This window comes from Leucoraja erinacea, unplaced genomic scaffold (genome assembly GCF_028641065.1).
Source record: "Leucoraja erinacea ecotype New England unplaced genomic scaffold, Leri_hhj_1 Leri_126S, whole genome shotgun sequence".
Taxonomy (NCBI): Eukaryota; Metazoa; Chordata; class Chondrichthyes; order Rajiformes; family Rajidae; genus Leucoraja; species Leucoraja erinaceus.
The window spans coordinates 25,191-51,972 of record NW_026575528.1 but is presented as its reverse complement, the minus strand read 5'-3'; the positions used below and the strand labels follow the sequence as shown (position 1 = coordinate 51,972).

Here is a 26,782-nt window from a genome sequence, read left to right as displayed (position 1 = left end):
TTACTTTCCTTACTTATTTTATTTCTATCTTTTTTAAAGCTCAAAAAATGTAGTGGTACAACATAATGTAATAAGATATATGCGATGTATTAATGTGATTTACTGTACTGCTAATAAAAATTTTTTTTTAAAAAGACATAGAAACATAGAAAATAGGTGAAGGAAGAGGCCCTTCGAGCCAGCAACATCATTCATTGTGATGATAGAAACAGAAAATAGGTGCAGGAGGCGGCCATTCGGCCCTTCGAGCCAGCACCACCATTCATTGTGATCATGGCTGATCGTCCCCAATCAATAACCCGTGCCTGCCTTCTCCCCATATCCCTTCATTCCGCTAACCCCTAGAGCTCTATCTAACTCTCTCTTTAAATCCATCCAGTGACTTGGCCTCCACTGCCCTCTGTGGCAGGGAATTCCACAAATTCACAACTCTCTGGGTGAAAAAGTTTTTGCTCACCTCAGTCTTAAATGGCCTCACCTTTATTCTAAGACTGTGTGTGTGTGTGGCCCCTGGTTCTGGACTCGCCCAACATTGGGAACATTTTTCCTGTATCTTCTTGCCCGATGGGAGAGAGGGAGAATAAGGAGTGGCCAGGATGCGACTTGTCCGTGATCATGCTGCTGGCCTTACCGAGGCAGCGTTAATGGAAGGAAGGGAGTTGGCTTTGGGTGATGGTCTGGGCTGCGTCCACAATTTGATGCAATTTCTTGCGGTCTTGGATGAAGTTGTTCCCAAACCGAGCTGTGAAGCATCCCGATCAAATGTTTTCTGCAGCGCATCTGTAGAAGTTGGTGAGAGTTGTTGGGGACATGCCGAACTTGTTATCTCAATACGGAAAATGTCATTTATTCTGTGTTATTGCCACAAGACTGTCCCGTCTCCCCCTTCAGAAAAAGTGCACAAAAAATGACCCAAACAAAATTGTTGCCAATGTTTTATTAAGCTGCCCTTCTTGCCTTTTTATTACAGTGCCTGAGAGCAATATTAACAACGGAGTTCCCATCCCAAAGGATTGTCCAAAATGCAACATTCATTTCAACATCATGGAGTCTCTAAGACTTCACATGGCTGTAAGTGATTTTTTTTTGGTTTGTTAACTTTTTTATTCTTAGTGTCATAGAGTGATAGAGTGTGGAAAAAGGCCCTACAGCCCAACTTGCCCACACCGGCCAACATGTCCCACCTGCCCGCGTTTAGCCATTATCCCTCCAAACCTATCCTATCCTTGTACCTGTCGATAATTGTTTCTTAAACGTTGTGGTAGTCCCAGCCTCAACTACCTCCTCTGGCAGCTTGTACCATGCACCCACCACCCTCTGTGTAGAAAAGTTACCCCTCAAATTCCTATTAAATCTTTTCCCCTTTACCTTAAACCTATGTCCTCTGGTCCTCGATTCACCTACTCTGGGCAAGAGATTCTGTGTGTCTACCCGATCTATTCCTCTCATGGTTTTATACACCTTTTTATAAGATCACCCCTCATCCTCCTGCGCTCTAAGGAATAGAGTCCCAGCCTGCTCAACCGCTCCCTGTAGCTCGCACCCTCTAGTACTGGCAACATCCTCGTAAATATCAATTCGAATCGAATTGTAATTCTTGTTCTGCTACCTTGCCAGAGTCTCATTGTGCTACAGAATTCCCATTTGGAGTTTTTTTTATTCCTCCGTTTCACATGTTCCCTGGGTTTCTAAACCTATTCTTTGAGATTTTGGTTAATTAAGATCTTCACAACGAGCGACAAAAGAGTTTGTTGTCGACATCTTCATAACTGGAGTTTTCCTTCTTCTAGTATTGCTGCCCCCAGCTGCTCAACTCTTCTACGCCCTCCAAGAGCCCCCAGCAGCAAGCGCATCCAGCTCCCCCCAAAGCTCAGCCTCCACCCCTTCCTCCACCCCCCCCTCCAACCCCACCAACGTCAACTCAGCAGCCAGCGCTCAAGCTTGCCGAATCCAGCCAAGGAAAGCTCATCATGTTAGTGGATGATTTCTACTACGGCAGAGACGAAGGCAGCACCTTCCAGATGGTTGACGAAATGAAGCCCACCGCCACTTTCCGATGCATCAGCTGCTTGAAGCGATTGAAGAACAACATCAGGTGCTCTCTTGCTCTCTCTCTCGCTCATTCTCTTCTCTCTCCTCTCTTCTCCTCCTCTTCTCTTCTCCTCTCCTCTCTCTCTCCTCTCTCTCCTCTCCTCTCCTCTCCTCTCCTCTCCTCTCCTCTCCTCTCTTCTCCTCTCTTCTCCTCTCTTCTCCTCTCTTCTCCTCTCTTCTCCTCTCTTCTCCTCTCTTCTCCTCTCTTCGCCTCTCTTCTCCTCTCTTCGCCTCTCCTCTCTTCTCTCTCCTCACTCTCCTCTCTTCTCTCCTCTCCTCTCCTCTCCTCTCTCCTCTCTTCTCCTCTCTTCTCCTCTCTTCTCCTCTCCTCCTCTCTCCTCTCCTCTCCTCTCCTCTCCTCTCCTCTCTCTCTCTCCTCTCTTCTCCTCTCTTCTCCTCTCTTCTCCTCTCTTCTCCTCTCTCTCTCTTCTCCTCTCTCTCTCTTCTCCTCTCTCCTCTCTTCTCCTCTCTCTCTCTCCTCTCTCTCTCTCCTCTCTCTTCTCCTCCTCTCTCTCCCCCCTTCTCTCCCTCCCCTCTCCTCCCCCCTCCTCTCCTTTCCTCTCTTCTCCTCTCTTCTCCTCTCTCTCTCTCCTCTCTTCTCCTCTCTTCTCCTATCTATCTATCTATCTATCTATCTATCTATCTATCTATCTATCTATCGATCTCTCCTCTCCTCTCCTCTCCTCTCCTCTCTCCTCTCTCTCTTCTCTCCTGTTCTCCTCTCCTCTCTCTCTCCTCTCTTCTCCTTTCTCCTCTCCTCTCTCCCCTCTCTCTCTCTCTCGCCCTCTCTCTCTCTCGTCTTGCATCCTCCTCTTTTTTTGTCTCTGTGTCTCTCTGTCACAAGCCCTGGTGAGACCACACCTGGAATATTGTGCGCAGTTTTGGTATCCTAATTTGAGGAAGGACATTCTTGCTGTTGAGGGAGTGCAGTGTAGGTTCACCAGGTTAATTCACGGGGTGGCATTCATAGGATGAAATAATGGATCGACTGGGCTTATATTCACTGGAATTTAAGATGAGAGGGAATTTTATAAAAACATATCAAATTCTTAAGGGATTGGACAGGCACCAAGCCAATTAACCTCCCGACCTGTACGTCTTTGGAGTGTGGGTGGAAACCGAAGATCTCTGAGAAAATCCACACGAGTCACGGGGAGAACGTGCAAACTCTGTACAGTCAGCACCCGTAGTTGGGATGGAACCCGGGTCTCTGGTGCTGCAAGGCAGTAGCTCTATCACTATGGTACCGTGCCCACCCCTACACGTGGTCAAACAAGGTGAAAGCTGCTGGTGGGCGAGGAGGTTTTTGCATGGGGAATTTTTTTAATTTTCGTTGTTTGATTATCGAGAGAAAATGTTCTATTAGAGACATACAGTCTTAGAGTGATACAGTGTAGAAACAGGCCCTTCAGCCCAACTCGCCCACACCGGCCAACATGTCCCATCTACACTATAGTCCCACCTGCCGGTGCTCAGTCCATATCAGTCCATAGTCCTCAGTCCTCAGTAGCAGAATTGAATTGAATTGAATAGGCCATTCCCTCCAAACCCGTCCTATCCATGTACCTGTCTTAACTTTAGAGGGAGTTTAGAAGGATGAGGGAGGATCTTATAGAAACATATAAAATTATAAATGGACTGGACAAGCTAGATGCAGGAAAAATGTTCCCTATGTTGGGCGAACCCAGAATCAGGGGCCACACACAGTCTTAGAATAAAGGGGGGGTCATTTAAGACTGAGGTGAGAAAAAACTTTTTCTCCCAGAGAATTGTGAATTTATGGAATTCCCTGCCACAGAGGGCAGTGGAGGCCAAATCACTGGATGGATTTAAGAGAGAGTTAGTTAGAGCTCTAGGGGCTAGTGGAATCAAGGGATATGGGGAGAAGGCAGGCACGGGTTATTGATTGGGGATGATCAGCCATGATCACAATGAATGGCGGTGCTGGCTCAAAAGGCATCCTCCTGCACCTGTTTTCTATGTTTCTATATGGGGAGAAGGCAGGCACGGGTTATTGATAGGGGACGATCAGCCATGGTCACAATGAATGGCGGTGCTGGCTCTCAAGGCATCCTCCTGCACCTATTTTCTATGTTTCTATATGGGGAGAAGGCAGGCACGGGTTATTGATAGGGGACGATCAGCCATGGTCACAATGAATGGCGGTGCTGGCTCGAAGGGCCTCCTATTTTCTATGTAACTGTTTCTTAAACGTTGGGATAGTCCCAGCCTCAACGACCTCCTCTGGCGGCTCGTTCGTTTCCCTCTGTGTGAATGTCCAACTCCACCTTGTTCACTGCAGGTTTATGAACCACATGAAGCACCACGTGGAGCTGGAGCAGCAGAACGACGAGAGCATTGAGAACCACACTACCTGCCAGCACTGCTTCCGCCAATACGCCACTCCGTTCCAACTGCAGTGCCACATTGAGAACGTGCACAGCAACTACGAAACCACCAGTGAGTTAATCCCTGCGTCACTTGTGTAATCCGGAGCAGGTAGGAGAGGACTCGTGGCGGCTGATCACACTGCGCAGGGATGTGGAGAGGATGTGTCCACTAGTGGGAGAGTCCAGGATTAGCGGGCACAGCCCCGGAATGAAAAGACGCACGTTTAGAATTGAGATGAGGAGGAATTTTGTTTTTAGCCAGGTGATGAATGTATGAAATTCTTGAAATTCTCATAGATTGTATTTTTAGCCAGGTGATGAATGTATGAAATTCTTAGATAGTTGTGTATTTGGGTGCTTGGAACTGACGTAAAATAACACTGCCCAGTCCATCATCGGCTCTGACCTTCCTTCCATCGAGAGGATTTATCGCAGTCGCTGCCCCAAAAAGGCTGGCAGTATCAGCGCAGAGGGAGAAGAGGAGGGAAGAGACTGCGACCTAAGACTTTTGCCCCCATCACAGTGAGGAGATGCTGGGTGGACTCACTGTGGTGGATGTAAATGTGTGTTTATTGTTGTTTTATTGTATGGTATTATATGTATGACTGCTGCAATTTCGTTCAGACTTCGGTCTGAATGACAATAAAAGGCTATCTAACTATCTATCTATCTATCTATCTATCTATCTATCTATCTATCTATCTATCATCAATGACCCACACCATCCTGGCCACACACTCATCTCCCCGCTACCTTCAGGTAGAAGGTACAGGAGCCTGAAGACTGCAACATCCAGGTTCAGGAATAGCTACTCCCCCACAGCCATCGGGCTATTAAACCTGGCTCGGACAAAACTCTGAACATTAATAACCCATTATTTGTTATTTGCACTTTATCAGTTTATTTATTCATGTGTTTTGTAGTCAATGCCCACTATGTTCTGTGTGCTGAAGCAAAGCAAGAATTTCACTGTCCTATCAGGGACACATGACAATGAACTTGAACTTGAACTCAGATACGGGAGTAAACTCACCTGGAGTCTCCCCCAGCGCATGCGTCCCCTTGCACAAGACATAACATATGCTAATTATATCACATACATCACACGGCTAACCCTTTAACTTGGAGGCAGGTAACACCATTTACATTATGTACATTAAAAATAAATTGGATAGTTATATGGACGGGAAGGGAATGGAAGGTTATGGTCTAAGCGCAGGTATATGGGACTACGGGAGAATATGTTGTTTGGCACGGACTAGAAGGGTCGAGATGGCCTGTTTCCGTGCTGTAATTGTTATATGGTTATATTATATGGTTATTACAGTGGTGGAGGCCAAGTCATTGGGTATTTATGAAGCAGAGATTGACGGATTTTTGGTTAGTACGGGTGTCAAAGATTATGGGGAGCAGGCGGGAGAATAGGGTCAAGAGGGAAGAATAGATCAGCGGAGCAGACTCAATGGGCCGAATGGCCTAATTCTGCTTGCATGTCAATGCATTTCGTTGTCTCTGTACTGTACACTGACAATGACAATTAAAATTGAATCTGAATCTGAATCTGAGACAGTAGGTGCAGGAGTAGGCCATTCGGCCCTTCGAGCCAGCACTGCTGATCATCCCCCCAATCAATACCCCGTTCCTGCCTGCCCCTGTCTGATCAATTACAGATGTGGAAGATGGCGGTGGTTCAGGTTAATACATGTGGTCGGTTATTTGTGAGCCATTGCGTGTGTCTCTCTCATCCGAAACTGCTCTCCTTCCGTTTCAGCCAAGTGCAAGATCTGTGAGCTGGCATTCGAAACCGAGCAGCTTTTCCTACAACACATGAAGGACACCCACAAACCAGGCGAAATGCCCTACGTGTGCCAGGTAAAATAGTTTCACTCTGCTGCTTCTGAACCTTTCCTGCAAGTGCAGTGGCCTGACTAAACTGGAGGCGGGACGTTGTGTAAGAAAGTCCCTCTCCAGTTCTCGAATACTGTCACCTGGGGCTGCTGCTCGCCCACTGTCTTGTCATCGCCGGCTCCATCCTCTGGTCTTTAGGGGACAAGCAGGGGTCGGATTGGCAGACTCCCCCTTCCAGGTCAGCTCGTACGAGCAGAAAGAGCGCTCTTTTAGAAAGGAGGTGAGGAGGAACTTCTTTAGTCAGAGGGTAGTTAATTTATGGAATTCATTGCCATTCTGCAAGGGCCAGGAAGCGAGCGGGCAAGATAATCTCTGACGCCTCTCTGACCCTGGCCACAAACTCTTTGAATCACTTCCCTGAGATTGCTGGTCGGTGCGGACTTGGTGGACCAAACGGCCTGTTTCCTCGTTGTATCGCTGAACTAAGCAATTGGAGGCTGTCCTTTAATCTAATGTGGGCATTGAGATATCTCGTAGAAACAAAGAACTGCAAATGCCGGTTAATACACAAAAAGGGCACAATGTGCTGGAGTAACTCGGCGGGTCAGCCAGCATTCCCAGGAGATGCGGAAAGTGAAATATTGCCACGTGTTTTGTTTCCCTAGGTATGCGAGTATCGTTCCTCTGTGTATTTAGATGTGGACAACCACTTCCGGATGATTCACGAAGACACTAAGAATTTGCTCTGCCCGTACTGTCTCAAAGTGCTCAAGAACAGTTGTACTTACCAGCAACACTACATGAAGCACCAGGTGAGTGCCTTCTCCTTGCAGCGTGCCTCTGGACTCGTTCTTTGACTATTCCCCAAACTCTTGGGGATAAAAAAAAAGACACCCTCCACTTTTCCACAGAGGCAGTTTGTCTCTTGGGCTGCCCATGAATGATGACGGATTGGGGCATTGTACTGTAGTGTCATGGGATGACCACACCTTCAGAGTGTTTTGGAAGAAAAATTAATGGCAAAGGTTGGACCTGTGCTTGGGGCGGCACGGTGGCGCAGTGGTGCAGTTGCTGCCTTGTGGCGCCAGCAACCCGTGTTCGATCCTGACTACGGGTGCTGCCCGTACGGAATTTGTACCTTCTCGCCATGACCTGCGTGCGTTTTGTCCGGCTTCCTCCCACGTTGAATGAATGAATGAAAACTTTATTGTCATTCAGATATACACCTAGACACAGTGCACCTTGAACGAAATTTTGTTGCATTTGACTCTCCAAAATCAGGTAATAGTAAAAAGTGCTAGGTGCGTCCATAAAAATGCCTCATGTGCATGGTTCTGTAAAATAAAATGTATATAAAAAGTTTTTAAAAAGTGTCGATATTTTAAAAGTTCTAGCCTCGGTTCTAAAGATGATCAGGTTTGTAGGCGAATTGGCTTGGTAAAATTGTAAAGTAGTCCCTAGTGTGTGTAGGATAGTGCTGGTGTACAGGGTGATCGTTGGTCGGTGCAGACTCAGTGGGCCGAAGGGCCTATTTCTGCGCTGTATTTCTAAACTCAATGTGCTCACCCCATCCAAGCACTGCTACTTCCCAGTCATGTTGAATGGGGAAGGTGTGTACTTTGAACGGTAGACATAAAATGCTGGAGTAACTCAGCGGAACAGGCAGCATCTCTGGAGAGCAGGAATGGGCGGCATTTCGGGTCGAAAATGAAGAAGGGTCTCAACCCCAAACGCTTACAACACATTCCTTACAACACATTACCATTTATTTGTCATTTGAACCTCACATGAGGTTTGGTTTCTGCAGCCATACAAGAAAAGGACCAAGACACACACCCAACACAATTCACACAAACACCCATCACGTTGAATCTCCTCCTCGCTGTGATGGAAGGCAAAGTCTTGTCTCTCCCCTGCTCTCCATTCCCCTCCCAAAGTCAAAGCCCCCGGCGGGCGCTAGCAAGTCCCACGGCGACTTAAAGCCGCGCCGGGCGATGTAAGGCCCTGCTCCGGGTCCCGGTGTTGGAGCCCCCGACGGGCGCTAGCAAGTCCCACGGCCATTTAAAGCCGCGCCGGGCGATGTAAGGCCTTCTCTCCAGAGATGCTGCCTGTCCTGCTGAGTTACCACAGCGTAAGCCAACTGTTTTCAGCTAAGCCAACATCTGCACTTCCTTCCTACACATATCTTGAACGGTGTCGGCTTCTGGCTTCTCCTTAATTGTATTGTTTTGTTTCAGAAGAAAAGTGTATCTCCCTGCAACAAGTGCAGGCTGCAGTTCACCAATGCCAAGGAGAAAATGGAACACAAAGTTGAACACCACAAGACCTTCAAGAAGCCAAAGCAGCTGGAAGGTCTGCAGCCTGGCACCAAGGTTAGGAGTGTCCTATAACTTTGACCGCAGCCCATTGTGTCCGCTGCTCCTGTACTGTTTTAATACATTGGTTGATGCTTCTTAATTGATATTCGTTTGAAGCAAGTATCAAACCCCAAAGCATGCCTCAAAAATTCTGTGCTTGGCCCCGTCCTTGTGCAAGCATAGTTCGTGTAGATACTGTGTTCAATGCGATCACTGTTGCCTTAGCACCCATGAACTAGCTTTATTTCAAGAGGGCCTGTATACAAAACAGGGGTTTAATATTGAGGCTCTACCAATTTGGAACACACTTGGAATATTGTGAGCAATTTTGGGCATCATATCTGAGGAAGGATGTTGCCGGCTCTGGAGAGGGTCCAGAGGAGGTTTACAAGAACGATCCCAGGAATAAGTAGGTCAACCGTTTGTTGCACTGGGCCTGTACTCGCTGGAGTTTAGAAGAATGGGTGGTGAATCTGTGGAATTCTTTGCCGCAGAAGGCTGTAGAGGACAAGTCAGTGGATATTTTTAAGACAGATTCTTGATTAGTATGGGTGACAAGGGTTATGGGGAGAAGGCAAGAGAATGGCGTTAGGAGGGAGAGATAGATCAGCCATGATTGAATGGCGGAGTAGACATGATGGGCTGAATGGCCTAATTCTATTCCTATCCCTTATGACTTATGAAAAAGGGTTGAACAATTCCTTCGGGACTTTTCCCTGTGACCAGATGGAGGTCCTCCCGTTCCCTCCCACATCTCCAAGGAAGTGCCGGTTTCTAGATTAATTGGTCCTCTGCAAATTGCCCCTAGTATGCAGGGAGTGGATGCAAAATTAGGATAACATAGAACTAGTATGAACTGCTGATCATGTGGGCCAAAGGGCCTGTTTCCATGCTGTATCTCGAAACTAAAGCATTCATACTCGAACAATTAACTGCTGGGGAAACTCCGTGGGTCAGGCAGTATCTGTGGAGGGAAAAAGACATACGGCATTTTGGTCGAGACCCTTCTTTGGATTCAACATAGTGTGTTCATTTCTCTCCACGGATGCTGCCTGACCCGCTGAGTTTCAACAATTTTTTATTTTTTTTTTTGGCTGATCCTTCAACTTGTGTCACCTTTCATGCTTGTTTGCTTCACCTCTGCCCAAGCATCAAGCCTTAGACTTAGACATAGATCCTTTATTTGTCATTCAGACCTTTCGGGTTCGGTCTGAACGAAATGTCGTTGCCTGCAGCCATACATGTAATAATAAACAGCAAAACACACGATAAACACAAATTAACATCCACCACAAGTGGATAACATTCACCAGGCACCTCCTCACTGTGATGGAGGCAAAATCTTAGGGTTACTGTCTCTTCCCTCCTCTTCTCCCTCTGCGCTGAGGCGATACCCCACCGTGCGATGGTAAATCAGTCCCGTGACTCAACGCTATTCTTCACTGCATCGTAGATATATTACTTCCAAGACCCCCGTAAAAGCCTTGCCTTCTGCTGCGTCAGTTCCTTCGTTAGCTTGTGGAAATGTCTTGCGGAGATAATTGGTTTGCTTTAAAAGATGCAACTGCACCTTGACCCATCTGCTGAAGAACTGTGTTCGGTGTCAAGTACACACTACCTTGATATTTGGGTGGAAATCTTCCAAAAATGCCGAATGCCAGTTAAGTCTTAAAAGTCAAATTCTGTGTCTCCACACTTGGGGAACAAAATAGCTTATAAATCAGTCTTCAAACAAACTTCACACACGCCAATCTGTTGGACAGAGGTGACCCCAAGTCATTCATCTTTTGTTTTTGAGATGGACCACGGAAACAGGCCCTTCGGCCCCCCGAGACCACGCCGACCAGCGATCCCCGCACAATAACACTATCCTTTGCACTTATAAGTTGCACTTCAAGATTCAAGAGAGTTTATTGTCTTGTGTCCCAGATAGGACAATGAAATTCTTGCTTTGCTTCAGCACAACAGAATATTGTAGGCATAAATACAGAACAGATCAGTGTGTCCATATACCATTGTATAAATATATACACACATCAATAAATAAACCAGATAAAGTGCAAATAAATAGATAATGGGCTATTAATGTTCAGAGTTTTGTTGAGTTTAATAGCCGATGGCTGTGGGGAAGCAGCTGTTTCTGAACCTGGACGTTGCAGTCTTCAGGCTTCTGTACCTTCTACCTGAAGGTAGCGGGGAGATGAGTGTGTGGCCGGGATGATGTGGGTCCCTGATAATACTGCCAGCCTTTTTGAGGCAGCGACTTTGTACTTATACCAAAGCAATTTGCCTTCAAACCTGTGTAAGAAGGAACTGCAGATGCTGGTTTAAACTGCAGATAGACACAAAAAGCTGGAGTGACTCAGCGGGACAGACGGCATCTCTGGTGAGAAGGAATGGGTGATGTTTTGCGGGACAGAAGAACGGTCTCTGTCCCGCTGAGTTACTCCAGCTTTTTGAGTCTCCCTACAAATCTGTACGTCTTTGGAGCGTGGGAGGAAACCAAAGTTCTCGAAGAAAACCCATGCGGTCACTGGGTAAACGTACAAACTCCGTACAGGCAAGCACCTGTTGACTAGATCGAAACCGAGTCTCTGGCACTGTAAGGCAGCAAGTCTACCGCTGTGCTGCCTGCCCTAAGATCTCTTTTAAAGCCTGAGGGTTCTCTGAAGGATTAACAAGTAACGGCTTAAGTTTGTGTTCACTCGGAGCATTTACACCCAGCAATCGGGTCAAATCTTTTGCTTGTTGATATCCTGGAGCAGTCTTTTCAGCTCTTTCAGCACAAGTGCACATCCAGGCATATGTTTCTAATATAATCCAGTCTCAGCCACTTTAAACACTGGTTCAGCACTGATTATCTGAGCCAAGTATCGGAGTGTAGCATGGTCAGCACTTTCTGCTCCTCCTCGCACTTTAAAGTTAAGCAAATCATAGAAACATAGAAATTAGGTGCAGGAGTAGGCCATTCGGCCCTTCGAGCCTGCACCGCCATTCAATATGATCATGGCTGATCATCCAACTCAGTATCCCGTACCTGCCTTCTCTCCATACCCCCTGATCCCCTTAGCCACAAGGGCCACATCTAACTCCCTCTTAAATATAGCCAATGAACTGGCCTCAACTACCCTCTGTGGCAGAGAGTTCCAGAGATTCACCACTCTCTGTGTTAAAAAAGTTCTTCTCATCTCGGTTTTAAAGGATTTCCCCCTTATCCTTAAGCTGTGACCCCTTGTCCTGGATTTCCCTAACATCGGGAACAATCTTCCTGCATCTAGCCTGTCCAACCCCTTAAGAATTTTGTAAGTTTCTATAAGATCCCCTCTCAATCTCCTAAATTCTAGAGAGGGGATCTTATTAGATCTAATTCTAATCTCTAATTAGGTGAGGTGAGGGGGGGGGGGGGGGGAATATAATTGGAATCTGAGGGGTAACTTTTTCACACAAAATGTGGAGGGTGTTTGGAACGCAAGGCGGGCGGAGGTAGTTGAGGCAGGGACTTTTGCAACGTTAAGAAACAACTGTACAGGTACGTGGATAGGAGGACGGGTTTGGAGGGATATGGCAGGTGGGGCTAGCGTAGATGGGACATGTTGGTCAGTGTGGGCAATTTGGACCGAAGGGCCTGTTTCCATGCAATATGACACTCTCCCTGCAACAAATGCTTTACCTTCTTCTTGCATACGGCGTGCACAGCCTAAAGTTGTAGGACAACTTGTTGTATTCGATTGTACATGCCGGGTTGATTGCACTAGGCAAAACAGGTCGGACCACGTGAAGGTTGCAATCTCCCACCTCGCGCTTTATGTTCAAAATCTTTGAAACGTCACTTTGCCTTCTCTTGTATAATCATCAGGCTAATATGTATTTGGTGTTGATACTGATCTTCAAACCAACCCCTTTTTTCCCATTAAACAACTTTTGGTGCGTTGTAATGGTCATACTTACAAAATTCTTAAGGGGTTGGACAGGCTAGATGCAGGAAGATTGTTCCCGATGTTAGGGAAGTCCAGGACAAGGGGGTCACAGCTTAAGGATAAGGGGGAAATCCTTTAAAACCGAGATGAGAAGAACTTTTTTCACACAGAGAGTGGTGAATCTGTGGAACTCTCTGCCACAGAGGGTAGTTGAGGCCAGTTCATTGACTATATTTAAGAGGGAGTTAGATGTGGCCCTTGTGGCTAAGGGGAACAGGGGGTATGGAGAGAAGGCAGGTACGGGATACTGAGTTGGATGATCAGCCATGATCATATTGAATGGCGGTGCAGGCTCGAAGGGCCGAATGGCCTACTCCTGCACCTAATTTCTATGTTTCTATAAGGAATAGGAGTAGAATTCGGCCATTCGGCCCATCAAGTCTACCCCGCCATTCATGGCTGATCTCAAGAGTCAGGAGTGTATCTCTCCCTCTGAACCCCATTCACCTGCACAGCCGTTTGTGTGGCAGCTCTAATGTTTCCACCCACTCAGTGTGAGAAAGATACTCGCTCTGACGATCGTATGAATTAAATGCCTAGAAAGGATCTGTGGATGCTGGTTTATACCGAAGATAAGCACAAAGTGCTGGAGTAACTCGGCTCAGGCAACAAATCTGGATGTTGTAGAACCCGGACGGGCCACGTTTCGAGTCCGGGCCCATCTTCAATCCCCCCAGAAACGTCACCCCTTTCGTGTTCTCCAGCGAATGCTGCCTGTCCCGCTGAGTTACTCGAGCACTTTGTGTCTATCTTTGGTGTAAACCAACATCTGCAGTTCCTTTCTACACATAAAATTGTATAGCACAGGAACATGATTAGTGCTAAGCATGATTTATTCAAGAGAGAGTTAGATTTAGCTCTTGGGGCTAACGGAATCAAGGGATAATGGGGAGAAAGCAGGAACGGGGTTACTGATTGTGGATGATCAGCCGTGATCATATTGAATGGCGGTGCTGGCTCGAAGGGCTGAATGGCCTCCTCCAGCACCCTCTTTTCTATATTTCTATGATACCAAGTCAAATTCATCTGAAGAAGGGTTTCATCCCGAAACGTTACATCAGTCTGAAGAAGGGTTTCGACCCGAAACGTTGCCTATATCCATCGCTCCATAGATGTTGCTGCACCCGCTGAGTTTCTCCAGCACTTTTGTCTACCTTCGATTTTCCAGCATCTGCAGTTCCTTCTTAAATAAATTGATGTCATCTGCCTGTACATTATCTATAATCCCTCTATTCCCTGAAATTCCATGTGCCAATCTTTCACGTGTAGGAAGGAACTGCAGATGCTGGTTTAAACCAAAGATAGACACAAAAAGCTGGTGTAACTCAGCGGGTCAGGCAGCATCTCTGGAGAAAAGGAATAGATCATTTTCTTTATCTTCGTTACTTTTTTTGCATATTTATTTGTTCTGCTCTCTCTCTCTCTCTCCCTCTCTCTCTCTCTCCCTCTGTCTCTCCCTCTGTCTCTCCCTCTGTCTCTCCCTCTGTCTCTCTGTCTCTCTCTGTCTCTGTCTCTGTCTCTCCCTCTGTCTCTCCCTCTGTCTCTCCCTGTCTCTCTCCTCTCTCTCTCTCTCTCTCTCTCTCTCTCTCTCTCTGTCTGTCTCTGTCTCTCTCTCTCTCTCTACACATCACCGTCTATATCTCTTGTTCCCCTTTCTCCGGACTCTTCAGTCTGAAGACGAGTTCTCGACCCGGAACGTCACCTATTCCCCTTCTCCAGGGACACTGAGCTACTCCAGCTTTTTGTGTCTATCCTTTGACTCGATGGGTTGCTGATTGCGAAGGGGTGATGATGCACTAACGGGACAGCGTTTGTGTTTACAGGTTACGATAAGGACCTCGATGGGACAGGCACGAGCAACGGGGGTGCCCAATCCAGAGGTCCCAGCCAGGAAAGTCTACCCGCCAGTTATGCCTCCCAAAACCCTGGAGCCCCCGACTTGCTCGACTGTCCACACGGTTACTCCAGTCGCCAAGCCTCCCCTCAAACTGGACAAGAAGAAGACTGTAGAGAGGATGATTACACTGCTCATCGACATGCAAGAAATCAGGTACATGTTCCGTCCCATGAAGTGTCATCTCTTTCTCAATCTGCAGCCATTGCCCAGAAGGAACAGGTGACGTTTCGGGGTCTTCAGTCTGAAGAACTTCCATATCTCTCGTTGCAATTTCCCCTGCCTCTCAGTCTGAAGCAGGGTCTCGACTGAGGAAAGATTGAAAAGATTACATAGAAACATAGAAATTAGGTGCAGGAGTAGAGGCCATTCGGCCCTTCGAGCCTGCACCGCCATTCAATATGATCATGGCTGATCATCCAACTCAGTATCCCGTACCTGCCTTCTCTCCATACCCCCTGATCCCCTTAGCCACAAGGGCCGCATCTAACTCCCACTTAAATATAGCCAATGAACTGGCCTCAACTACCCTCTGTGGCAGAGAGTTCCAGAGATTCACCACTCTCTGTGTGATTGGGCTTGTATTCACTGGAGTTTAGAAGGATGAGGCGGGGGGGGGATCTTTATAGAAACATATAAAATTATAAAAGGACTGGACAAGGCTAGATGCAGGAAAAATGTTCCCAATGTTGGGCGAGTCCAGAACCAGGGGCCACACGGTCTTAGAATAAAGCGGAGGTCACTTAAGACTGAGGTGAGGAAAAACGTTTTCACCCAGAGAGTTGTGAATGTATGGAATTCCCTGCCACAGAGGGCAGTGGAGGCCAAGTCACTGGATGGATTTAAGAGAGAGTTAGATAGAGCTCCAGGGGCTAGTGGAATCAAGGGATATGGGGAGAAGGCAGGCACGGGTTATTGATTGAGGACGATCAGCCATGATCGCAATGAATGGCGGTGCTGGCTCGAAGGGCCGAATGGCCTCCCCCTGCACCTATTTTCTATGTTTCTATGACCCGAAACGTCGCTTATTCCTTTTCCCCAGAGATGCTGTCCGACCCGCTGAGTTATTCCAGCTTTTTGGCGTCTTATCTTCGGTTTAAACCAGCATCTGCAGTTCCATCCTACACACACCATCAGTTATATTTGAGTTTGAGATACAGCATTGAAGCGAGTCTATCAGCCCTCCGACTCCACACCGACTATCGATCATCCTTATGCACTAATTCCACGTTCTCTCATTGTCTCATCAACTCCCTCAACACTGGGCTCAATCTACAGAGGGTCAATTAACCTACAAACCTGCAAGATAGACACATTGTTGGAGCAACTCAGCAGGACTGGCAGCATTTCCGGATAGAAGGAATGGGTGACGTTTCAGGTCGAGACACTTCCTCAGACTGAGAGTCAGGGGAGGGGGAGACATGGAGATACAAGGAGGGGGGTGATCACTAACATTCATCAGAAGGACAGTGAAACTAGTTGGAGATTACACAAAAAAGCTGGAGAAACTCAGCGGGTGCAGCAGCATCTATGGAGCGAAGGAAATAGGCAACGTTTCGGGCCGAAACCCTTCTTCAGACTAGTTGGAGATCTAGGGTGGGGGAGGGACAGATAGAGAGGGGGAAAGCAAGGGTTACTTGAAGTTAGAGAAATCAATATCTGATAATATATATAAAGATAATATATTTTTGTGTCTCCCTCTCCCCCGACTCCCAGTCTGAAGAAGTGTCTCTACCTGAAACGTCACCCATTTCTTCTCTCCAGACATCCTGCCTGTCCCGCTGGGTTATAGCCCTGTCCCATGTTACGAGTTCATTCCAAGAGCTCGAAGTTTGCCCTGATTCGAACTCGGAGATTTACGGTAATGGCCGCTCGTCGGTACTCGCGGCTCTCGTGGGCATTTTTCAACGCGTTGAAAAATCTTCCCGTGCTTACCTGCCGTTAGCGCATCTTCCCGAGTACCTGCCGTTAGCGTTATGAGCCGCTAAGAGACGTCCCCGAGCTCCGACGTACCCGCTACGTTCATTCTCCGTGCTTACCACGAGTTTTCGATTTTTTTTTTTTAACTCGGGAGAGCTCTTGAATGAACTCGCACTGTGGGACAGGGCTTTAACTCCAGCATTTTGTGTGTATCTTCAGTGTAAACCAGCATCTGCAGTTCCTTCCCACAAACCTGAGCTGGGAGGGAACTGGAGACCCCCCACGTGGGTCAGAGTAGTTTGACCTGCACAGTATTTTCCCCCCCCATTGAATTGCAGTGTCTGCAGTATTTCCCCTGTCGAGTTTCCACCGAGGCGCTGAGTTGAACTCTTCCCCCGTTTGTCCTGCCCCAACAGGAAGCTGCACGGGAACCAGGTGTGCTTGGAGTGCAACTTTGACATCACCAACATCAACAACATCAGCAACCACTTCCCCACGTATGTTCACTGCTCCCGGTGTCGCTACAGTACCAGCTGCAGCCGGGCGTACGCTGACCACATGATCAGGTAGGACAACCTGCAACTTCCGCAAACTTCTTCTTGGTACAAATGCAAAATTGTCCCTAGAGGGTCGGCAGCTCCATCCGCTGTGACGGAAACCCGTTATAACGGGGTCCGTTAAAATAACGGCTTACTGTACAAATATCAGCATTGATCCATGAACTGGCCACACTAACCAGTGGCTTCTGCTCAATTCTGTACACACAAGTCTTTCACATGTTCAAAAATCATGCATCGACTGCTTCAATGTTATGTACATATTGATGTTGTGTACATGTTTTATAAGTTCATAAGTGATGCCTACTATGTTCTGTTGTGCTGAAGCAAAGCAAGAATCTCATTGTCCTATACAGGGGCACATGATAACAAACTCACTTGAACTTGAACTTGACCAATCATGGCTGATGGCATTTCTGTGGCATTCTCTGCCACACAAGGCAGTGGAGGCCGCTTATCGGGATGATTTCAAGAGAGAGTTAGATTTAGCTCTTGGGGCTAACGGAATCAAGGGACACGAGGCAGAAAGCGGGAACGGGGTACTGATCTATGGAGTTTATGAAGAGCAGAAAGAACAGCAAGCGATATATATATATATATGTGTGTGTGTGTATATATCATATTATTATATATATATATATATAAAATATGTATATTATACTAAGTTACAGACTTTTTTTCAACAACTGTTACAGAGATAGGTGAATTTTAGGTCTTTATTCTCTGGTATATTAAGGGGGGACCTGATAGAGGTCTTTATGATGAGAGGGATAGACAGAGTTGATGTGGATAAGCTTTTCCCTTTGAGAATTTCAAACAAGAGGATACTTCAGCAAATTATATAAATATATATTACCGCAGAGATGTGGGCGGGTGTGGAATGAGCTCCCAGTAGTGTGGTGGAGCAGGTTCGTTGGTATCATTTAAAAATAAATTGGATATATGGATGAGAAGGGAATGGAGGGTTATATATAAAATTATTTATTTATGGCCTGTGTGCTGTGTTCATATATATGTGTATGTGTATATATATATATGTGTGTGTGTGTGTATATATATGTGTGTGTATATATATATGTATGTATATGTGTGTGTGTGTGTATATATATATTATATATACATATTACATGTATTATATTATTATATATATTATATATATATATATTATGTTATATTTATATATAATGTGTATATTATTATATATATCAGTGTGTTGTATATATATATTAATTTATATATATATACATTGTATTATATCTAATTATATATATATATTATTTATTAATATATATGTGTGTGTGTGTTATATATATATTATTTTTTTAAATATATATACATACAATATATATTATGTATGTGTGTGTATATATATATATAACATATATTATATTAATTATATATATACATTTTATATATTTATATATGTGTGTTTTTACATATGTGTGTATATATATATATATATATATATATATATATATATATATATATATATATATACATATATATATATATACTCAGTAATACACTTGTATATAGATCATATATATATATTATCGCACTATTGTTGTTTGTTTTTTGTGAGTATGTATGTGCGCGCAAGCGCACATACATACTCTCAAAAAACAAACAATAATAGTGCGATAATAACAATAATAGTCTATTTAGTTCGGAGCTTATTTGAGCCGTTTACCGTGTATAGACACATGATAAGGGAATAGCACCCGTACTCAGGATTGAACCCGGTTCTCTAGCGCTGTGAAGTGGCAACTCTAACGCTGCGCCACCCTTAGTTCACGGAGACGCGGCCCCTCCACCTCCACCTCCGCCAAAACTCGAGACACCGTCTTACGGCCTGACCCCGAGCGTTCGACCTGACCTCGGGGCTCCGACCCGTCCTCGACCCCCCCCCCGACCTGACGCAGTTTTGGAATGTGGAGATGTTGTCGGAAAACATAAGTCGCGACGAGATGAACTGTGATGTTGATTGGTGGGGAGGTCCTGGTCGCCCCACCCCCACCCCTGTGCGCTTTCATTAACAATAAGCTCTGTCTATTCCACAGTTACCACACCCAACGTGGGAAGTCAAAATACTTGATGTTTGGAAAAATGAAAAAAAGGTAAAGAGTATGTGCCCACTCTCGAGGTTTAATCAGGTATAACATTTGAAACGCCATCTGAGCCCCAACTGGAGTCGAGAGATTTAGAGATGTGGTCTCCACGATATCCTGCAGCTCCGCTCTTGCCTACCCCTCACCCCAGTCGTAACAGGAACAGAGTCGTCCCCCAGTCCTCACCTTCCACCCCATCAGCCGTCGCACGCAGCACATAATCCTCCGACATTTCCGCCACCTCCAACGGGATCCCGCCACAACTTCTCCTTTCCGCAGAGACCGTTCCCTTCCTGGTCAACTTGTCCCTTCCCATCTCTCATCCTTCTAAACTCCAGAGTGTAGAGAGAGAGAGAGAGAGAGAGAGAGAGATGCTGCCTGTCCCGCTGAGTTACTCCAGCGTATTGTGTCTGTATCTACAGTTCCTTCCTACACACCAAAAGACACTCGTAGTTCTGTTACTGGACCTTTGGCTAATTGATGTAAAGTGTACCAGATGTCTTATCAGTAAGAGTAACCTGTTAAAAACGCCCTGTTTCCTGACAGCGGCATTCTGCTCAGATGCTCGTCCTGCACGTTTACCGTGGACAAAGGCGACGGCGATGAGATGGCGCAGCACCTGGACATCAACCCAAACCACGGGCCTTGCTGTTTTGTGACCGTGCCAGGTACAGGCATCTCCTAGCCTCGGGTCATGTCGTTTATTTATTCCTTAACCTGATTGAACTGCTCACACAAAACCCGCTCTCGAAATCTTGCATGGAGTCGGGTATTTTATCCGACCTCCCGCTCATTTACAGAAGCAAGTTTTTAATTATGAATTTGATTTGATCCTCGAGCATTGATTAGCTTGTGGTTTATAGTATTTAAACTTCATCGTCTGCTTACCCCACTCAATGTTTGTTCTCCTCTCTCCTTCTCTCCTCTCCTCCTCTCCTCTCTCTCTCTCTCTCTCTCTCTCTCGCTCTCTCTCTCTCCTCTCCTCTCTCTCCTCTCTCTCCCCTCTCTCTCTCTCTCCCCTCTCTCTCCCTCTCTCTCTCCCCTCTCTCTCTCTCCCTCTCCCTCTCCTCTCCCTCTCTCTCCCCCTTCTCCCTCTCTCCCCTTCTCTCTCTCTCTCCTCTCTCCTCCCCCCCACTCTTTCTCTCCCCTTCTCCCTCTCTCTGCTACTCCCTCTCTCTCCTTCTCCCTCTCCTCTCTCCCCACACTCTCTCCCCTTCTATCTCACCCCACACACTCTCTCTCCTTCTCTCCTCTCTCCCCTTTCTCTCTCTCTCTCCCCTTCTCCCTCTCTCCCCTTCTCTCTCTTTCGTTCTCTCCTTCTCTCTCCCCCATCTCTCTCTCTCTCTCCCCCCCCTTCTCTCTCTCCCTCTCCCCTTCCCTCTCTCCCCTTCTCCCTCTCTCTCCCCCCTTCTCCCTCTCTTCCCTTCTCCCTCTCTCCCCCCTTCTCCCCCCACACTCTCTCTCTCCCCTTCTCCCTCTCTCCCCTTCTCCCTCTCTCCCCCTTCTCCCTCTCCCCCTCTCCCCCTTCTCCCTCTCTCCCCCCCCCTTCTCTCTCCCCCCTTCCTCCTCCCCTCTCCCCCCTCTCTCTCTCTCCTCACCTCTCCTCTCTCTCCCCACACCCTCCTCGCTCTCCTTTCCCTTCCTCTCTCGTAAAGTGAACCATCGGACGCGAGGCAGTGAAGTGGCTGAAGAGGCAGCAGAGGATTCCGACTCGTGGCTTCCGGAAGCGGAAGATGAAAGTGACGAGGGAGAGGCCACACCAGGTGGCGACCAGAAGTCCAGCGCTGAAGAAAAACCAGAAGAAACTCCAGGTAGGCAGCTTACTAAAATGGCCGGCAGGGCGGCAGCAGTGTTCAGAGTTGTTAGCCTGTCTATTGCCATCTGATGTCTGGTTATATGGTCTGGTGTGCTGCTCACAGACCCAGCTATCACAGGACCGCTTCGATGAGTGATGGAAGCACAAAGTCAATAGTCAATTTTATACATCACATCTACCCGAAGGTGCAGTGAAATGAATTTGCCAGCAGCAATACAATTAAAAAAGAACACACAATCCTTTTTTTTAATAAATTTCAAAAATAGACTTTATTCAGGTAATGAATATATACAATACATGAACTGCAAAAAAAAAAATTCATCTGGCATTTTCGGAGGTTGTACAAATGATTCAAGTCTACATACATTGCTCAAATTTCAGAGATTTATCCCCCAACCTCGCCACTAGCGTGGAATCCCTTCCCTTATTTTGAGGGGTGTCTCCACCGCACCCTGTGTGGGGAAAATAAAATGGAAAGGCAGCCCTGGCTCAAAAGCTTGTGCCATGCGTCCACACATGCAGCGGATAAATTTGAAGCCCATGGCGAACCTCTCACGTATACTCTCTTCTTCTTGTAGGTCCAGCCATCTGTGGAGTCAAGATTCCTGTTGTTAAGTAAGTAAATGTTAGAACACAACGATGATCATTTGTGGTGGACAAAAGTGCTGGGGAAACTCAGCGGGTGACATTATTGCCATAGAGGGAGTGCAGAGACGGTTCACCAGACTGATTCCGGGGATGTCAGGACTGTCTTATGAAGAAAGACTGGATAGACTTGGTTTATACTCTCTAGAATTTAGAAGATTGAGAGGGGATCTTATAGAAACTTACAAAATTCTTAAGGGGGTTGGACAGGCTAGATGCAGGAAGATTGTTCCCGATGTTGGGGAAGTCCAGGACAAGGGGTCACAGCTTAAGGATAAGGGGGAAATCCTTTAAAACCGAGATGAGAAGAACCTTTTTCACACAGAGAGTGGTGAATCTCTGGAACTCTCTGCCACAGAGGGTAGTTGAGGCCAGTTCATCGGCTATATTTAAGAGGGAGTTAGATGTGGCCCTTGTGGCTAAGGGGATCAGGGGGTATGGAGAGAAGGCAGGTACGGGATACTGAGTTGGATGATCAGCCATGATCATATTGAATGGCGGTGCAGGCTCGAAGGGCCGAATGGCCTACTGCTGCACCTAATTTCTATGTGAGGCAGCATCTATGGAACTAGGCAACGTTTTGGGTCGAGACCCACTTCAGATGTTAATTTGTGTACAACTCCACCCCTGATATTTTGACAACCTCCTTTTCTCTGACAAAGTTACACGAGAGCACTTGAAATCTTTCATCCCTCCGCCCCCCGAAAATGTGGCGCATCGGCCGGGGTGAGGCGGTGGGCGGTCTCGACCTCATTGGGCATTCCGCGGCCAATCGATGGGTCGACGTTGCCAGCCTGCGTCCGGGGCCCTGGAACTCCGGCTCCTTCCGAAGAAGGGCCTCAACCCGAATAGAGTCGCCTATTCCTTCTCTCCAGAGGTGCTGTCTGGCCTGCTGAGCTACTCCAGCTTTTTGTGTCCACCTTCTGTAAATCTCTCCCCTCCTCTAATCTTTTCACATCGTTGCTCCGTGGAGATGTCCGATTCCATGATATTCCATGCTTCTGCGGGGAGTGATGTGTCTAGATGTGTTGTCTCTACTTACACGGTAACATGAAGTCTGGCCTGCGGTGGTTTAGATGAATTCTGGCACTGGCCATAACATATGAAATCGGACATCTCAGGGTAGCGAATCTGTGGAATTCATTGCCACAGAAGTCAGTGAACATTTTTAAGGCAGAGATTCACAGATTCTTGATTAGTGCGGGGGTTGGGGGTTATGGGGAGAAGGCTGGAGAATGGGGTAGAGAGGGAGAGAGATGTTTGAATGGTGGAGTAGACTTGATGGACTGAGCAGCCTAAACTTCTGCTCCTATAGCTGATGAGGTTCTTTGCTCTGACCAAAACCCCATCCTGATTTTTGTCTTTACTGTTGCAGGATTCAGCAAATCAAAACCGTGAGACTCAGCTCAGTCTGCTCCACCGACTACATCAACGCTCGGGTCAGTTCCCGCGTGCTGGACAACAGCTCGCCGCCATCTCCGACAGCTTCCAGTGACAATGAGGGCGTCTTGAGTCCGTCGCCCACCAGCCCAACGCCCGCCGTGGCAGAGGAGAAGATCCCGAGCCCGGAAAAAGCCGAGGATGATGGGAATATCCCAAGCTTGGAAAAACCCGAGGATGAGGGTTTGATCCCGAGCCTGGAAAAAGCCGAGGATGACGGGAAAATCCCAAGCCCAGAAAAAGCCGAGGAAGATGGGAATATCCCAAGCCCGGAAAAAGCCGAGGAAGATGGGAATATCCCAAGCCCGGAAAAAGCAGAGGAAGAGGAGAAGATCCCAAGCCCGGAAAAACCCGAGGAAGATGGGAATATCCCAAGCCCGGAAAAAGCAGAGGAAGAGGAGGTGATCCCAATCCCAGAAAAAGCCGAGGATGACGGGAAGATTCCTAGCCTGGAAAAAGCCGAGGAAGATGGGAATATCTCAAGACCGGAAAAAGCCGAGGATGAAGAGAAGATTCCTAGCCCGGAAAAAGAAGAGGATGAGGGGAAGATTCCTAGCCCGGAAAAAGCCGAGGAAGATGGGAATATCCCGAGCCCAGAAAAAGCCGAGGAAGAGGGGATGATTCCTAGCCCGGAAAAAGCCGAGGAAGAGGAGAAGATCCCGAGCCCAGAAAAATCCGAGGATGACGGGAATATCCCAAGCCCGGAAAAAGCCGAGGAAGAGGGGAAGACCCCGAGCCCAGAAAAAGCCGAGGAGGCGAGACGGAGCCAAAGTCCCGCAAATGTGGAGGACAGGAAGAAATGGAGCCCGCTCGGCATCAAGGAGGAGAAGAAACGGAGTCCAATTGTAATCGAGGAAGAGAGGATGAAATGGAGCCCCATTGGCGTCAAGGAGGAAAAGAAACCCATCCCGATCGCCGTCGAGGAAAAGAAACCGATCGCGATCGCCGTCGAGGAGAAGAAGAAATGGAGCCCGATGCGTGTGGCAGACAGGGATAAACAGAGCCCCATCGCCATCAAGGAGGAAAAGAAGAAATGGAGCCCGATGCGCGTGGCGGACAGGAATAAACAGAGCCCCATCGCCGTTGCGGAGTGGAGGAAATGGACTCCGATAGGCTTCGTGGAGGAGAAGAAGAAGAAGAAATGGACCCCGATGCGTGTGGAGATGAAAAAGAAATTGGGCCCGATACGCGTGACGGGGAGGAAGGCTTTGAGACCGGTGGCAGAAGTGGCAAAGGAATCGAGCCCGGCGCAACTCCAAAGCAAAGGAGATGAGGATTCGGTGATCCAGCCAGAAGATGTCCCCTCCGATGGCAAGCTACTGACGGAGCACCAGTTTATAGTGGTGCTGTGTGCTCTGTGCTGTGGCGTGCAGGCCGCCGCAGACCGTCACGGCCACCCCCGCGGCCGTGTGGAGCAGTGGCTGGGAGCGTGCACGCGCCACCTGGACTCCGCCGGCACCGCGGAGCCGCCCTTCCTCCCCGCCGCAGCCGAGGAGCGTCTGGTGGAGTGGGTGCTGGTGCAGCGGGAGCAGCAGCTCCCCATCACCGAGGAGACCTTCCTGCGGCAGCTGGCCGCCGTCACGCCAGACCCGGCGGGGCGCAGCGGCGACCCCTGCCCGTGGGCGGTGGGCTTCTTCCGCCGGCACGGCCTCATCGCCCACGCCAAGGTGACCGTGGAGCGCCGGCTGCCGCGGGGGATGGAGGGCAGCATCCAGGCCTTCCTGGAGTTCGCCCAACGCCGGGCAAACGTGCGCAGCTTCCCGCGCCGCATGGTGGCCAACATGGACGAGATCCCCATCTTCCTCGACCCCGAGTCGCTCAACCGGCCCGACGGTGCCCTGGGTGGGCTGGGCCTGTCCGGCACGGGGCAGCCGCAGTTCGTGGTGGTCTTCACCATACTGGCAGACGGCTGCCTGCTGCCCACCATGGTCTTCTCCCGTGGCGGCCTGCCCGCCTGGCTGAAGGTGCCCAGGGACATCCTGCTGGAGGTGAAGAGCGGCGGTCACAGCCCAGAGGACATCCTGCGGCTGTGGCTGGCCAAGGTGTGGCGGGGCCACGTGGCGGTGGAGGCGGCGGCCCAGCGCTGCCGCAGCGTGCTGCTGCTCGACAGCTTCCGCCAGCACACCTCGGACGGCTTCATCGAAGACCTGAGCCACTGCAACTCGCTGCCCCTGGTCATCCCCAGCGGCTGCAGCTCCCGGGTGCAGCCCCTCGACATGTGCATCAGCCAGACCTTCAAGAACTTCCTGCAGAAGCGCTGGGGCGAGTACCTGGCGGAGGCCAAGTGCCACCGGGACGTGTACGGCGACGTGCTGCAGTCCCTGCTCAACTGGGTGGCGGAGGCGGCGGAGTTTGTCGGCTCCAACGCCGAGCTGGTGCAGCAGTCCTTCCTGGTGGCCAGCGTCCTGGCGGCTCCCTGCGGCCGCCACGCCTCCCGCCAGCACAAGGTGGCGGTGCAGGAGGAGCTGCTGAGCTTCCTGCAGGAGCAGCTGGAGCTTGGCGGCAAGCTGGGGGAGGCAGACGGGCCCTCTCCGCCGCCCTCCATCGCCCTCGACCCCCACCTGCTCACCCGGCTCTTCGAGGCGGACAGCGACACCGAGTCGTTCTACGGCTTCTGCGAGGGCGACCTGTAAACGGACGCCAGTTGCCATCGTCGCCCACTTTCTTTAAAAGAATAGCCAGGAGGGGGCGGGGGGGGGGGTGGGGTTGGGGGAAGGGTGTATCGGGCACTGATCCGTGCCACCCTCCCAAAGTTTATGCCCCCGCAACAAACAGTTCCCCCGTCGACCCGAGGCGACAACAAACCCAATGCCCACCAGGGTCTGTTGATTTATAGGTTCTTCCCTCCCCGTCCCCCTCCCCTCCCGTATTTCCGCATGACACCGATGCCAACCAGAGACCCAGGGGGCGGCATCGAGTGGCAACTCCTGTACCCCCACCTCCAATCCCAATCCGTAATAATCCACATTTGGTTTAAGTGTTGAGTGTGAGAGAGAGAGAGATGCTTTATATAAAATGTGATGTTGACAGATGGGCATTGTGTTTGGTGTGATTTCTTTTTTAGTCCCAACCCCGTCCTCCTCTGTTCCTGGCCCGTGATTTCAACTAGGACTTCATCCCTGCTAGATTAGCTGACCCCGCACCTCTCGATTAACTGGCGCTCTCGCCAATGCCAACGTTGATCCTCTTGATCTTTTAGAAACATAGAAACATAGAAATTAGGTGCAGGAGTAGGCCATTCGGCCCTTCGAGCCTGCACCAGCACCGTGTCCCTGCCTCACTTAATGCTGTTTTGTGTTTCTCCTCTGTAAAGTTGAGGACACACGCCTTTTGGTCAGGTTTGGGCAGAGCCCATTAACATAGAAACATAGAAATTAGGTGCAGGAGTAGGCCATTCGGCCCTTCGAGCCTGCACCGCCATTCAATATGATCATGGCTGATCATCCAACTCAGTATCCCGTACCTGCCTTCTCTCCATACCCCCTGATCCCCCTAGCCACAAGGGCCACATCTAACTCCCTCTTAAATATAGCCAATGAACTGTGTGGCCTCAACTACCCTCTGTGGCAGAGAGTTCCAGAGATTCACCACTCTCTGCGTGAAAAAAGTTCTTCTCATCTCGGTTTTAAAGGATTTCCCCCTTATCCTTAAGCTGTGACCCCTTGTCCTGGACTTCCCTAACATCGGGAGCAATCTTCCTGCATCTAGCCTGTCCAACCCCTTAAGAATTTTGTACGTT

General features: G+C 48.5%; 1 protein-coding gene across 9 annotated transcripts in view; it reads left to right on the top strand.

Annotated features, from left to right (window-relative positions):
• The window catches only part of pogzb (pogo transposable element derived with ZNF domain b), a 70,121-nt gene extending 43,816 nt beyond the window's left edge, over positions 1-26,305 (top strand). For 3 of the 9 annotated variants that reach the window (XM_055665473.1, XM_055665471.1, XM_055665464.1), the window contains 13 exons: positions 971-1,071; positions 1,791-2,095; positions 4,394-4,551; positions 6,253-6,353; positions 6,995-7,141; positions 8,567-8,701; positions 14,487-14,713; positions 16,894-17,043; positions 19,095-19,151; positions 19,689-19,810; positions 20,798-20,953; positions 21,537-21,573; positions 22,979-26,302. In XM_055665473.1, the coding sequence (XP_055521448.1) occupies positions 971-1,071; positions 1,791-2,095; positions 4,394-4,551; positions 6,253-6,353; positions 6,995-7,141; positions 8,567-8,701; positions 14,487-14,713; positions 16,894-17,043; positions 19,095-19,151; positions 19,689-19,810; positions 20,798-20,953; positions 21,537-21,573; positions 22,979-25,676 (4,394 nt within the window). In that variant the 3' untranslated portion in view covers positions 25,677-26,302. Of the gene's footprint in view, positions 1-970; positions 1,072-1,790; positions 2,096-4,393; positions 4,552-6,252; positions 6,354-6,994; positions 7,142-8,566; positions 8,702-14,486; positions 14,714-16,893; positions 17,044-19,094; positions 19,152-19,688; positions 19,811-20,797; positions 20,954-21,536; positions 21,574-22,978 lie in introns of all 9 variants that reach the window. The other 6 variants (XM_055665469.1, XM_055665468.1, XM_055665470.1 and 3 more) reach the window with 4 other exon arrangements.
• Positions 26,306-26,782: the final 477 nt, after the last annotated feature.